This window comes from Montipora foliosa, chromosome 11 (assembly GCF_036669935.1).
Source record: "Montipora foliosa isolate CH-2021 chromosome 11, ASM3666993v2, whole genome shotgun sequence".
NCBI classification, from domain to species: domain Eukaryota; kingdom Metazoa; phylum Cnidaria; class Anthozoa; order Scleractinia; family Acroporidae; genus Montipora; species Montipora foliosa.
This window is the reverse complement of record NC_090879.1, coordinates 15,059,851-15,074,850: the sequence shown is the minus strand read 5'-3', so window position 1 is coordinate 15,074,850 and position 15,000 is coordinate 15,059,851. Positions and strand designations below refer to the sequence as shown.

The window sequence follows — 15,000 nt, the reverse complement described above, 5'->3', positions numbered from 1 at the left end:
AAAAGAGCGTCTGAGTAAGTTTGATTTGGACAAATTATTGCTAAGGCCCTCTCTTGCACCCGCTCTAAGTCTTTAACCAAGTACTCAGGAAGTGAAGAGTGAAAAACTGGTATGGCATAATCGCATACAGACCTTATACATGTGATATAAAAACTCACTAGCTCTGCCTTAGGGACACATGAACGTTTTAGCTGCTTTAGAAAATAAAGGCGTTTAGCAGCTTTTTAAACTACTGTTGACATATGCTCGTTCCAAGTAAGATTAATGCTGATAGTTAAGCCGAGTAACTTAGCGTTATCTACAACTTTAAGGGCCTGACAGTTAACTAGTAAAGGAGGCAGATCATTACTATGTTTTGCGAGGGTTATTTGTAACTTTTTACATTTTTCATTAAGTTGGAACCTGTTCTTAATAGCCCAGTCCTCAACTGAGTTCACTAGTTGTTGGGTGAAACTGATTTGACCTTTCTCTACAATTTCAGATAGAGTTGTATCGTCTACATATTTCCATAGGCTTGCGCCATGAACTATTAAATCATTGATAACAAGGATAAATAGCCAGGGACCAAGCTTTGTGCCCTGGGGGACGACAGAAGGAACCAAACCTCACTCCGACACGCACCCCTCACAAAGCTTGACCCTCTGGTACCGGTTGCTAAGAAAGTTCATTATCCAATTAATATCATGGATGACAAATTACTCCTTAATTTAGGCGCGAAATTTCAGCGTTAATTTATAATTCCACATGTGAAATTACAAAATTGCCATGGTAACATCTCTTGTATCTTGATCAGAGCCAAGATGGAGTCTAGATTTAAGACAGTGACCATTGACAAAGTTACGAAATTAAAAGAAGCGGCAGAAAATTTAAATACGTAAAAGAGCACAATTAACTGGGTGAGAGTTTTTGAAAAGTGGTGTGACGAAAATAGCCTTGAGAAAAACCTGGAGATGATTCTTCCCAAGCAGTTGGATAAAGTACTCGAGCGATTTTACAATTACGGTTGTGAGTGTAATTTGTCACCCACGACATTAAAAGGTAATCAAATGGTTTTCTCGTGAAATTCGGAAATAAAACGTGCGCGAAATTATTTCCTAATTTCACTCGACGCCATTTGATTACACATACTTACAACCCGTTACTGGCAAATTGAGAGGTCTTAACTTATCTGTTAGAATCCTATGATCTATCAGGTTAAAAGCTTTCCTAAAGTCAAACATGATTATTTTTACAGTAGCAAAAATCAGTACCAAAACCAGTGACATCGCAGTATGATCTGGTTGACCAAACACTCTCTCGCAATTTGAAAGCTCCATCGGAGGTCAGTTAATGAGCCTTTTACTGAAATTAAAGTAAAAGTACAATCGTCTAGTTCAGGCGTACAAAATGCGTCGCAAGAGCCCCAGGTATGATCTTATACAATACATTAAGAGTTGTCTCACCGCATCAGCCGTCACTTTAATTGCCAAACTACCCTAAATGTAATATACTGCATAAACACGATAGTTGCTGATGGATTCATTCATTTTCTTCAATACTGAGATTTGGGCAGTTTCGATCACACAAGAAACAAATACTGATTTATTACATTACTCTAAATTAACTGGCCATGTTCCTCAAGTCGTTACAAGCTCTTAGGCAGGAATAATGAATCTCACCGCAAATGAATTAATGGAATGATTAAAGCAATATTGGTAAACTGTTTGCCTGCATGCGTCAGTCACAACCAGAAGCTTCTGGATGATCGTGATCACTTCAGAAAATAAACAAAATAATAGACATAAAAAAGGAACCTGTGCTGACGTAGTATACTAAAATCCAAAGTACACAGAAAGCAACAGGAGGTGAGTAGGAATCGAAATATTCAGATTTGGTTTTATTACGCATACATTACTTGTTTTTGTTTTTAATTAAAACAATGAGTAACAGTGAAGACTTTTAGAAGACTGAGCAAAGAACAGAAAGCAGCACAGTTCAATCAAACAAAAAAATAATTAATTAGGAGTGTCTCATTACTTTGCAATGTCCTCGTTGGAATGGGTTGAACAGCAACAAGGAATCTAGCTACAAATGAATTTTAATGCATAAGCAATATCGGTGGGCTGTTTGCGTGCGTGTGCAGTTTCAACTGAATGACCATGACCGTTTTAAAAAATAACTGTAAAAATCATACCAACATACATTCCTGCTATAATTTAACATAGAGATTACCCACAAATAACTTGTTCATCTTAATAAGTTTTTCAAACACAGGGCAAAATTACTGAATGCTGAGTGGATGAGACAGAGCGCATTTTTTTCTTCACTAGGGCACAACGAGGGCATGTTTTGGTTAACATTATATAATGATAACTTGATCCTGATTGGTGAACAACAGGCCAAGTTGAATCTATCAATATTCAGGCATGGCTACGAGTCAGGCTTTACAGTCAAATTTTACAGCTCAGTTCTGTTTTCTTTGTCTCACAAGTCTCAAGGGAGATTTCTAAACAAAGCAATATTCAAATTTAACCCTAAAGCTTTGTAGCCATGTGTAAATATTGATATATCGAACGTGGCCTATTGCTGGTTTTCACTCACGTGATCAACAGCCATGTTTTTCAACGAAAACAAAAGGAAGCGTTTGCATAATAATAGAGTTAAATTCCCCGAGGATTTGGTCGGGGCACCAACATGGCCGCCTTTTCTTTGTTTTGGGCACCAACATGGCGGTCGTGACGTCATGTGAAAACCGAGAATTGCTCAGCAAGAGCAAGCGAGATTACATGTACAAAGCAATCTTTCTTCCAGGATTCTGACTCTGATTAAACATGTCACATGCAGTGAAGTAATGTAACAATTGTGATTTTAAAATTATACCAAGAGATCTTGAATACTAACCCAAGATAACACCAAAAAAACATAGTAATACTGATTTCCTCATTAACACATTTCGTGTTATGCCCATCACTCACTCACTTCTTTAAATTGGATTTCTCTCTTTTTTTACCGGGCTTAGCTAAAATGAAAATCAAATAATTTGAGTTTCTAATATGACAACTTACTGCAGAAGGCCTTAGCAGGTTCACGTCCTGCCCAGGAGCGTTCAGGTTAATTTTATTCCGAGTAATGCCGAGTCACCACCGATCAAAAAAAATATTTTTTCATAGAGAAAGTTGTGTGTAATCGTTTCCATAGCACGATTCATTTATTCATGAGAAAAAGACATAAGTAAAAATGAACGACTTACCAGTGTTAGTCCAAACGGATGCTCTGGGATGCTCTTCAAAAGCCAAAGTTTTGTCTCTTAACTCTAAAAATATCAGTAATTTCACCCGGTTATCCACCGTCAAGTCTCTCGTTAAAACATTATCTTGTGGTATATAATTTTCTGACACAAATCATTTATGCCTACACAAACACCGTGGATCGAGATCAAGTGACGTTAAATAAGAAAAAGCCCAAGATACAATTATTCACTTTCTTACTTTCTGAGTCGATGTGCATGCAAGGAAAGAATGGAGGGTAGTATAGTTCGATCAAACAACAGACAAATAAGTTATTACTCCCAGCAAGCTAAGAATTACGAAATACCTTGCAATGTTCCTCTTTCAAACCTTCTGAGCAGGAATAATGAATCCGGCTACAAATAAATTAATGGATATAAGCAATACTGGTGAATCATTTGGGTGCGTCATTCGCAACTGATCATGAGTGACGGTGGTCGCTGTCATGGTACGTCTAGCGTGACACACCATATATGGGCGAGAAGCTTCATGTAATCTCTGTATGATATGTTCGGTGTAGATTAAACGAGATGCTTCCGTGAACCATACACTGGGTTGCCTGTGGTACGTGTTACAGAAAATCAGAAGGCAATGAATTGTTTGGTATTGAAATACAGCATTCCAGTCTCCGTAGAATAACAAATAAAAGAGAAGCGAGAAACACTGGCTTCTGGGCTGACATGTTGATCATTTCAAGTTCCCTCACAACTCTTTTCACCTCAAGTGTGCCCTCTGAGCATCTGACTGCTTTGTAATACTAAAATTCACTGAAGTTAATCCCTTTCGGGTGGGGTTAGTGTCAGGATGGGAGACCAAAACAATAAACCCCTAGCAAAACAGAAGCATCTGACCGAAAATACCATTAACGCTAACAAATGCGAACTCAGCAAGGTACAGATTCTGTTAGCTTGCTTTATGCAAAACAAATATTGATGCAAAAGCAAACAACTATTCATACACAGTTTTTAGAAAGAGCAGAACGAAGTTTCCGGGACGGTCGATCGAGAATAAAATATTTACGACATGAAAACAACATTAATTTTGAACCGTGAATATAGAATATAGAATATGAAAAGTTACGACCAGCGACAAACATTTTGGGAGATTTTTCTACGTTCAAATAAATCGCAAAATCGAAAGTGACATGCCGGAATTCAGCGGGCGCCGTGATTAAGTTTAATACCGCGGCGTGTTTACTCGCCAAACAGTGAAGTATCTGTGTCAAATGATGGCAAGATACCGGGTTTTTGAAAGTTTCTTTTTCTGTCAATCAAGTGTTATAAAGTTTGACAATGAAATGAGCGAAGTCAAAACAAAGATCACAATCGCCCAACTCTTGTTTATGCAAAGTCAAAATTTACTCTCCAAGACGCGTACGACGTTATTTATCACCAGGTAATTCCATCATTTTGGAAATAGCAGCTACTTTATTATTCATCTGCGTCACAATTTTTCACTGATTTTGGGGCTCATTTTGTTGAAACTCAAGCACGCTTCCAACAGGCCTGTGAACCCTTTCTGCTTACAGAGCAATACTAAAAAACTTCTCCCATATCACATTTAAACCTTAAGCTCGAAAATTCAATACACACCATGATATGGTAACCGGTCGTTTCGCCAACGTGTCAGTTCGCCAACGACCTGTTCGCCAACGTATGAAGTCTATTCGCCAACGTCTAATGTCAATTCGCCAACGCTTATATGTCAGTTCGCCAACGTCCAAAATACTTTGTAAAATAGATCTGAAATGTATTTACAAATTACCAAAAGCAGATAATGTGACTTTTGATCTAAGATGAATTGTTTGATTCGGCTTGAAAATGTTCGTTTCACTCTCCCCAATCTCTCTCTCTCTCTCCTCTCTCTCCCACGCCATCCACGGCTTTATTCTTGTGAACATAAACCGGCTTTAAAACCTTTTTATTAAACATTTGCGTAGTTAAAGAGCCATTGAGTTGAAATATGTTTGTTTGATTACGCGCTTAGAAGCGTTCACTTGTTTCCCGCAAGTTTTGAAAATTTTATTGAAAGAAACAACATATTTGCTCTTAGAGGCGAAAACCTCTTCCTATTTCGTTGCGTGCGTGAAGACAAGAAACTCAATCGTGTCAAATTACTATGTACTTCAGGTAAATACAGCTCACTTTGATTTCGTCTCGACGGGCGATAGATTGTTGTCGAAGTCCACTACTCGTCGCTTTTAAGATTTCACCGCCTGTATATCCAATTGACTTGCCATTATTGAGCTCCATAAGGGTATATTTTGTTTAAGGATCCACTAAAACGCCATTCGCGTTACATGACTTTCGACGCCGTTGCAGGCTAAGTTAATGATTCTACTGTGTCCACCAGAGAAATCTACGCAGTTCCACTACCCTCTTGATCCTAAGAAACTACGCGCGGAAGGCTCTATGCACAAAGACACCACTTACCAGGGGAGTGACAGGTAAGACTTTTACCGACAGGGAAAAAAATGTGAGAATGATAAACACATGAGAAATGAAATGATGGTAGAACCAACTGGGATCTCGAAAAAAATCCGAGCCCAAGATGGGATTCGAACCCAAGACCCTCCGTGATCTAGTCGGATGCTCTAACCACTGAGCTACTGGAGACTCTATGGCGAGCAAGGGTAAAATGTGGGTATTGAATGTGGGTCGTGGGTTCGAATCCCATCTGGGGCTCGGATTTTTTCCGAGATCCCAGTTGGCTCTACCATCATTTCATTTCTCATGTGTTTATCATTCTCACATTCGCTCACTTGGGTGGTTGGTTGGCCGCATCTCAGATATGCTTTAAAGGTGACTGCGCGATGCAGTTATGAGCTATGCTGTCAGTCATTTGACTCTGTAGCTGCGTGATGCAGCTCGAGTCAATACCCACATTTCACCCTTGCTCGCCATAGAGTCTCCAGTAGCTCAGTGGTTAGAGCATCCGACTAGATCATGGAGGGTCGTGGGTTCGAATCCCATCTGGGGCTCGGATTTTTTCAGAGATCCCAGTTGGTTCTACCATCATTTCATTTCTCACGGAAAAAAATACTAAAAAAAACCCGGAAATCTACCTATTTTCCGACTGGGTTTGCCATAGGGCAACCCAGTAAAAAGAGAAAGAGTTCAATTTATTTCATGGTGTCAGAAGTGGGATACTGCGAAGATACTGGATCCTCCAGGCGAAGCATTTAACGCATTAGAACATACGTTCCTACCAGCAAAAGTAGGGGAGTACATAACATACAATTACTTCGAAGATTCACAAGCAACATGGCGGATCGATTCAAACCACCGTCTTTGGATTGGACCACTCCAGGGGACATTCACAAGTGTTTCAAACTCTTCCAACAGAAATGCGAGCTTATTTTCGAAGGCCCACTCGACAAAGTTGAAGAGGCAAAAAAAGTGAGATTGCTGCTGCTATGGATTGGCGATAAAGGCCTCGAAATATATAACACGACCACGTGGGCCAGCGATGGCGACAACCTCAAAATCGATCCAGTTATGGCGGCGCTCGAAGCCTATACAAAGCCCCAAAGTAATCATTTCCTCGCTAGATACCAACTGCGATGCCTAAAGCAGGGAGATAGACCACTTGAGGAATTCGTAACCGAAGCGCGATTATTCATAGAAGATGGTGGATACGATCCCGCCGCTAAAGAAAATACCCTCCGAGATACACTTCTATTTGGCGTGGCGTCCGATAAAGTACGCAAAGACGCGATAGCACTTGGCAACAAGCTAACCTTCAAACAAGTCTACGACCTGGCGAAAGTCGAGGAAAGTACTAAAGCACATATGAAAATAATTTGCAAAAGCGTAGAGAAATCAGATCTTCACGCGGTTGAAAGAGAACCCGCACGCTCGATTAAAAACACCTTCACACACCAAACTCCCTACCGCGACCACAACCAAAGAGATCCTACTGGCGGAAAATCTGGCCGATTCCAGTTCAGATCAAAAGGGTGCTTCAGATGCGGAAACGCCCATGACAAATCAGCAAGTTGCCCGGCAAAAAATTCAAAATGCAAGCACTGCGGCAAGACCGGCCATTACGCAAGAGTGTGCATGCAACAACGCCTCCAAAAGGTTCATCAGATCGTGAGTAGCATAGAGTATCAGGGCCAAGACATACACCTAGAGGATGAATACCCCTTTCATAATGGTTATACGTACGCTTATGAAGAAAGCTCAGAAGAAGAAAGTAGCGACACAGAACCCATTACTGTATTCCTTGGAACTCTCACTTTAACTAAGGACCAGCAAACCCAAGAAATTTCACTCAACGCCCTCGACAGCCACCCAGACAAGATCTACGTTAAGGCCAAGATTAACGAACGCCACAGCATGAGCCTGAACGTAAATACAGGAGCGGACGCCTGCGTAATCACCACCACAGACCTCCAACACTTCCCATTCCCGATCAGTATTCCCCCATGCAGTAATGTTCTTACAGGATATGGAGGCTCGGAGATAGAAAACCTCGGCGTCGCCACATTAAAGGTCTCTTTTAAGGACAAGTCAGCCGATATAAGATTTAACATTGTGGAAGTCCAAGGAAGCCCATCCATGCTGGGGTGCCGCCAGTGCCAAGACCTGGGAATAATATCAACAAATATAGATGAAGTTAAAAACATTCCCCCAACCAAGACCGAAACTGAGGCGCAATGTGGTCAGCTATATAATCTCACTGTCATGGAAGAGTACCAATATTGCTTCGACAAGCTAGGCAGTTTCCCAGGAGAAAAGTATCACATTCAGCTAATTGACCATCCTGTTCCAGTTATCCACCCACCACGCACTGTTCCAGTACACATACTACCCTTATACAAGGAGGAACTTGACAATATGATCGCCAATGACGTTATCACAGCTGTGACCGGACCAACTGACTGGGTAAATTCAATTGTGTGTAACATCAAAGAAACTCCCGAGGGCAAGAACAAGATCAGACTTTGCCTTGACCCTAAGGATCTCAATAAGAGTATACGCCGAGAACACTATTACACCCGCACGATCGATGAGCTCCTGCCGCAGCTGCATGGCAAGAAATTCTTTTCCGTCGTCGACACGAAGAAAGGTTATTGGCATGTAGCCTTAGACCACGAGTCAAGCCTGTTGTGCACATTTAACACTCCCTTCGGATGGTACCGTTTTAAGCGATTACCCTTCGGGGTCAAGCTCTCCCAAGACATCTTCCAACGCAAACTCTATGAGGTCTACCGGGGCATTCCTAATGTAATGGGAATTGCTGATGACATCGTCGTATGTGGTTCAACCGCAGCAGAGCACGATCAAGCCTTCTGTGAAATGCTCAAGGCCACTCGCAAACACAACGTTCAAGCAAACACAAGTCGACTTCTACGGACACACTCTGACAGAGATTGGGATCCAACCAGCGAAAGAAAAACTTGAGGCAGTTCGCAATATAAAGAGCCCATCAAAGGGGAGCTTCAGACTATCCTGGGCATGGTCACTTACCTGAACCGTTTCTCGACAAAGCTGGCTGACCTAACATCACCATTGCGAGAACTAACCAAGAAGCACGTGCATTTAGCTGGGAGCCTCACCACCAACAGGCACTCGATAGGATTAAGCAAGAACTCTGTACATCCCAACTTATTTCCTACTATGACCCAGAACCTGATACACCCACAATTCTTCAGTGTGACGCAAGCAAAACAGGCATTGGAGCCTGGCTGACCGACACCGAGTCAAGATATTCAAATCTTGAGCGTGAGTGCTTGGCAGTCACATATGGCCTAGAGAAGTTTGAGTACTACATGCTTGGCCGGAGAATAATAGTTGAAACTGATCACTCCCCTCTGGAACAAATTTTCAAGAAGAACATCAATGAGGCTCCGAGCCGGTTGCAGAGGCTACTCCTTAGATGCCTACGATTTGACGTCAATGTGCAGTACAAGCAAGGAAGATCCATTCCAGTCGCCGATGCCCTGTCGCGAGTTTGCCACAGGAAACCAGCACCCACCGCTGAGAATATGACAGAAAACTCTGTACCACAGCGTAATATCCACTTCATATCTACCCCTATTGACCTAACAGCAGTGAAGTCCTCTGCAGCACTAGATCCTAACCTGAACCTACTGAAGAATACCATCTTCAATGGCTGGCCTCCTTACAGAAAGCAATACCCGCAGGAACTATGGCAGTTTTGGAACTTTCGATGTGACCTCACAGTAGAGGATGGCCTAGTGCTCAAAGGCAACAGGATCGTCATACCAGCAGCCATGAGAAACAAAGTTCTTCAAGCAATCCACCAAGGGCACCAAGGAGAGAACAAATGTATCCTCCGAGCTAGAGAGTCGGTGTTCTGGCCCGGCATCTCCACTGACATCAGGCAGATGGTGAAGACCTGCGACCCATGTAATAAACACCACCCAGCTCAGCCCAAACTACCCATCTTGCAGCCAGACCTCCCTACCCGGCCATGGGAGAAGCTCGGCACAGACATTTTTGAATTTAACGGGGAGAAGTACTTAATGGTCGTCGATTACTTTTCAAGATTCCCTGTGATAAGACTCCTCAACAACATGACCAGCCACACCGTGTGCAACCACTTCACAAGCATCCTGGCAGAATACGGCCTACCAGCCACTATCGTTGCTGACTTCGGATCTCAATACATCAGTGAAAGGTTCCAATCAAAATGCAAAGAAAGCGGCATCACGATATGTTGTAGTTCCCCATACCACCATCAAGCCAACAGCCCGGCAGAGAGAGCAATTGGAACCTGCAAGTCGCTGTTGATGAAAGCACTAGAGGAGACAGAATGTCCATACAAAGCCTTATGGACGTATCGCACGACTCCTCTCGATGACCGAATGCCATCACCCCACGAGTTGCTGTTTGGACGTAAACCACAAACGGCGCTCCCAGACAGAAGAAGCACATTGAAGTCCAAACACCCAGATAATGACCTTCACCACGAAGCTAACCATAGACGTTAGGAAAGGCAGGCAGTATTCTACGACAGAAAGGCTGGCAGCGATAAGAGGCCTCTTAGTAACCAAGAACCAGTATTCGTCTGGAACACCCTGAAGAATATCTGGCAGCCGGGAACTGTGCTAAATAGGCCACAACCAACGGAGCGCCCTCGAACTTACGCAGTGGACATTCAAGGAACAATCTACCAGAGAACTAGGGAGCACCTGAGACCAAGGAGTCAGCAAGAAGTACATGTAACCCCTTCAGCCGGCAGTAACCTTCCACTTACAGTGACTCCGGTACACAGCTCTAAAGATGTACACGTGCGCAACGCCAGGGTAACCAGACCTCCTCCGTTGGCAGAAGCTAGTCCTGAAGGCAGTACACCAACACCAGATCAATTACAAGTCATCTTGCAGTGGGAAGCCAGCCGATCTCAAGCCAGCCGGCGCCGTCGCAACCAGTGAAAGAACTGGCCACCAACCAAAGAGCGAAGTTACAAGGGCAGGACGCATCACCCGGGTCCCAACCAAGTTCAAAGATTGAATAGAGGCAAACGAAGACATCTGAGCAAAACTATTTTTATTATTGACAGTGGGCTCCCCGTTACACCCATGAGACTGTTTTTGGTTCATGTTATGGTTTGATAGACGTAGGACTGATTCGATTGACGTTGATTATGATTTTTATAGATTCTCTCCATTGATTCATTTGCATGTAATTAGAGCTTCTTTTTATCAACAAAGAAAGGGGGATGTCATGGTACGTCTAGCGTGACACACCATATATGGGCGAGCATGCTTCATGTAATCTCTGTATGATATATTCGGTGTAGATTAAAAAAGAGAAAGAGTTCAATTTATTTCAGTCACTTCAGAAAATAAACATAAAAGGAATGACACAGTCACTAACTTAATCCAAACTCATGAGTTAAGAGAAAACAACAAAAAGTAACGCAAAAGTCATCAGAACTGTTTTATCACACATAAATTACTTGTTCGTGTCATTAACAAAATGAGTAAGTCAGTCAGCAACTTACCAAATGGATGCTAATAATCGATGCAAGGTCCTCAACGACCATGGATGACAAGAGCTGCAAAATTTTATGATTTAATGTCGTTATCCATGCATCATCAAATCTTGCACAAAAACATTTAACTTTCATAACATGTTAAACACAAACCATTTATGCCTAGTATGCAAAAAGAGTAAAACTGGGGTGGAAAGCTGAAAAGTTCTCAAGAGAACTAACAAATGGAGCAGGAGGGAGAAGAAGTCATTTCATACTCGAGCATTAACTGCGCAACTGATCAGTGAGGCAGTTCAAGTTCAAACACGGATCGAGATAAAATGACCGTTCCATTGCTCCGAACACCTCCAGTAAGTTGTAATGAGAACGCATACATATGAGGCTCTGGTCTTGCTTCACTTTTAGCAAGGCAAGTAAAAGTTGACAGTAAGGGTTTGTTCCCGGGGGGAGGGGGGGACTCGATCCCTGGGTGGGGAGGCGCGGCGCGGCCCCTCATACCCTGACCCTGTTTAAGACAAATATCGCTGATTTTCCTACCCTGTTTAAGACAGAATTCCGATTTTTGATACCCTGTTTAAGACATTTAACCCAGTTTGAGACAAAAATTGATAAATCGATACCCTGATTAAGAAAAAAAATTATAAATTCGATATCCTGGGGGTTTGTTATGGTTAAAACTAATTGTCAATGCATTCTTAATCGTCATTTGCTTTGTGCGGACCCCTCCATTTTGAATCTAAGCGTATTCAGTTCTCTGTTCAGGAACAATTCAAGATGCATCATTAACTTACTTTCTCGATGTGTAAGGAAGAAGCCGCGGCTACACGAGCGATTTTTGTCTCCCGCCGGTGATGCGGTTTTTTTCAGATTTTGTCGCGTCGCCTGGTGACAAATTGAAGGCTGCGCGAATCGCATACTTCAAGAGACCTGGGCACTATAAGCAGACATTCCTACTTTAATTTCATTGGCTAAATACTCTTTAGTCGCGTTGCAAGCGCGGGCAAAAAGTTGCAGGGTGGCTACACGCGCACGGGCAACTATCTCGGCGATTTTGCCGCGAAAGTTTCAAATCTGGCGACTTTTTTCTTGCGATTTTTTCACCTGTCGCGTCGCCAGATCAAGGGTGGCTACACGTGTGATTTTTCAGCTCGCGCTGGCGACGCGGTGAAGTTTGAAAAAATCGCAACACCAGCGCGAGCAAAAAATCGATCGTCTAGGTAGCCGCGGCTTAAGGACGTTCGCGGCCAATGCTACTGCGCATTTTTTCGTGCATGTCACGCACACGTCATGCATCGCGGACCACGAAGGTAAACACAATGCCAAAAGTGCAACCATTTTTCACACAAGAATGGAACGTAAAGGCATGTGGCATTATGGGATAGCTGTCGACCCAGGTCTTCTCGGAAATGTCACGCAATGGCGTGACAGTGCGAATAGACAATCGCTTTGAGAACTTCGCAGCGATTTTACTCTCTTGAATTCTCGGTGACCCTCATTTTTTCTTTCCGTAGATTACTTCCTTTCCTGATTTTGTCCATTTTAACAAAAAACAAAAAAAAAAATATGTGCGTGAGAAGTTACAAATATTTCGCCTTTTATGCTCTCGTGCGACCGAAGTTTTCTTTCTTAGACTAATATGTATCCTTTTTCAAGGGCTATTTCACCTCAAAAAAAGACATCGGCTGCAAAAGTTTGTTTAGTTATATTAGTTATGTTGAATTGAGTACGTTTACCTGATCTAAATTTCACTAATGTAGCTTTTTTATTACTGACAGTTGTAAGGTAAGATCGTCTTAAAATAACGCAATCTCCTAGAAGTGCACCTCATGATCTCGAAAACGAGCACGGTGACCCCCATTATTTTTTGTCTTTTTGGCAAAAGTAGATCATTACCTTTCTGTGTGGCAAGTTTAAAAAAAATCTGTGCGTGGGAACGTATTGGGCGCGAACGTCTTTAAGTGAAAGGGTTATTTTAAAATCGTTTAGGCTATTCATTTCCCATGATCCTTACCAAGCACTAAGCGTCCTAAATTGACGATAATACACCGAATTTATAAATGGCAGCGAACCTGGTTCGAGTTAGCGGCCAAACATGACACTTTAGGATAAACACGCAGTATTTTTGAGGAGGGAAGGAGAAAATGAACGATCGACGTGCGGAAAATTAAATTCCTGGTTCTTCTTTAAGTGCCAGAAGACCACCGGTATTTGAAATTGATGAGCTACGGTTGTGGCTGAAATGTTGGAACGATTCTGCCTAAAGCTCAAATTGTAAAGAGGTGAATTTCAACCTTTACTAAGCTTACATCGTTCGATCCGGCTTAGGCTTACGAAAAAAGGTGAGTTGTTGCCGTCCTGCTTGACACAATTTCCAAAAATATGTTAACTCAGACCCATGTAAGGATCGAAAACCATGTGTGAAATGAATAAATGACAATACCTTCCTCGCGATCTCTGATTTTTGAAGTGAAAAGCACTGGGAGCGAGCTGGGACTGGGAAATGCGCGGACTCTTTCCGCTTTCGTCACAGTGTACAGTTACAGTATGCAAATTTGGTAAAAAAGCACCCTCAAGGTCATTAAAATGTATGACTTCGGACGTCTTCGGAAGACTTCGGACTTCTTCGGGAATCTTCGGAAATGATCGTGTCGTCTTCAAAAATCCCAGAAATCCCAAGATAAAAATCTCACGCCTATATCTCAGAAAAATTTGGCAGATATACATAATTGTGTAAAATCAAGGCATCTCTTTGAAGAAATCAAAAAGAGCTCTTGTTTTCCTTTTTGTTGCAATTGCTTTTTTAAGAGTCGAAGAATAAATACATCATTCAAGGGAAAGACAGTTTTGTTATGGACCCGCATCCGAATTTGTTGTACAAAAAGCGAAACTTTGCCAAGCAGGGTGCGAGTTGTGCTGTTGTTGATTCAAACTCTGGTGAGGTTTGAAGCTAACTAGTGTATCCCTCTTCAGGATTTTGCTGCCGCATCACTGGTTAAATCTTGAATTATCTTATACATGGATGGGTGACAAGGGTTTTGAAGTAAAGATAGAAAAACTGTTCATTTTTGTATACTTGCGTTGTCGTCAAAACCTAAAATAGGGAGTTTAAGAAACGACGACGGCTACGCCGCAAAACAATAATATCATTAATTAAAAGAGCATAAATAATCGTGCTGCACGTGTAGCACGGATTTTACCAAGTATGTTTGCGGTCCTCTGCATAACGACGACCTGAAATCACCAAATTTGAGGTTTTTACGACAACGTAAGCATTCTCTGTTTCCACTCTGAAACCGCTAGTACCAGTTTATTTTTTGGGATACTTCGCCCATATTGTAGGACGTGAACGAGACTGAATAATCGCGAAAGACTTATGATAAAGCATAGTTAGGTATTGAGGTGACGTTTTCGTCGACCGTTGCCGTCATATTGAATAAATAGGGAGCTTAAGATTTTAAGGCGGCGACAGCAACAACAACGGCGCAAAACAATGATATCATTGGTTAAAAGAGCATAAATAATCGTGCTGCACGTGCACGGATTTTAGGACGGATTGTTGCGGTACTCTGCGTTAGGACGACGTGAAATTACCAAATTTGAGATTTTGACGACAACGTGAGCATGTAACAGAGACTCTTTCATTCTCTATTTTCACTTTGTAACTGCACGTACCAATTTATTTTTACGATACTACACCCAAATTGTACGAAGTGAACGAGATAGAATAACCGCGAAAGAATTATGATAAAGCAAAGTGATATTTTGA

The 15,000-nt window shown here is 42.1% G+C and overlaps 1 protein-coding gene and 1 long non-coding RNA gene across 2 annotated transcripts in view; one reads left to right on the top strand and one right to left on the bottom strand.

Annotated features, from left to right (window-relative positions):
• The window catches only part of LOC137975495 (uncharacterized), a 4,682-nt gene extending 977 nt beyond the window's left edge, over positions 1–3,705 (bottom strand). The window contains exons 1-3 of the long non-coding RNA XR_011117574.1: positions 3,574–3,705; positions 3,230–3,292; positions 1–1,341 (exon numbers count right to left, since the gene is read on the bottom strand). The exon at positions 1–1,341 is cut by the window's left edge and continues 977 nt beyond it. This is a non-coding gene — a long non-coding RNA (uncharacterized lncRNA). The remainder of the gene's footprint in view (positions 1,342–3,229; positions 3,293–3,573) is intronic.
• A 2,824-nt stretch (positions 3,706–6,529) lies between these two features.
• LOC137976733 (uncharacterized) lies at positions 6,530–8,674 on the top strand. Its single transcript, XM_068824082.1, has one exon. The coding sequence runs from the start codon at positions 6,530–6,532 to the stop codon at positions 8,672–8,674; it is 2,145 nt and encodes a 714-aa protein (XP_068680183.1).
• The last annotated feature ends 6,326 nt before the right edge of the window (positions 8,675–15,000 follow it).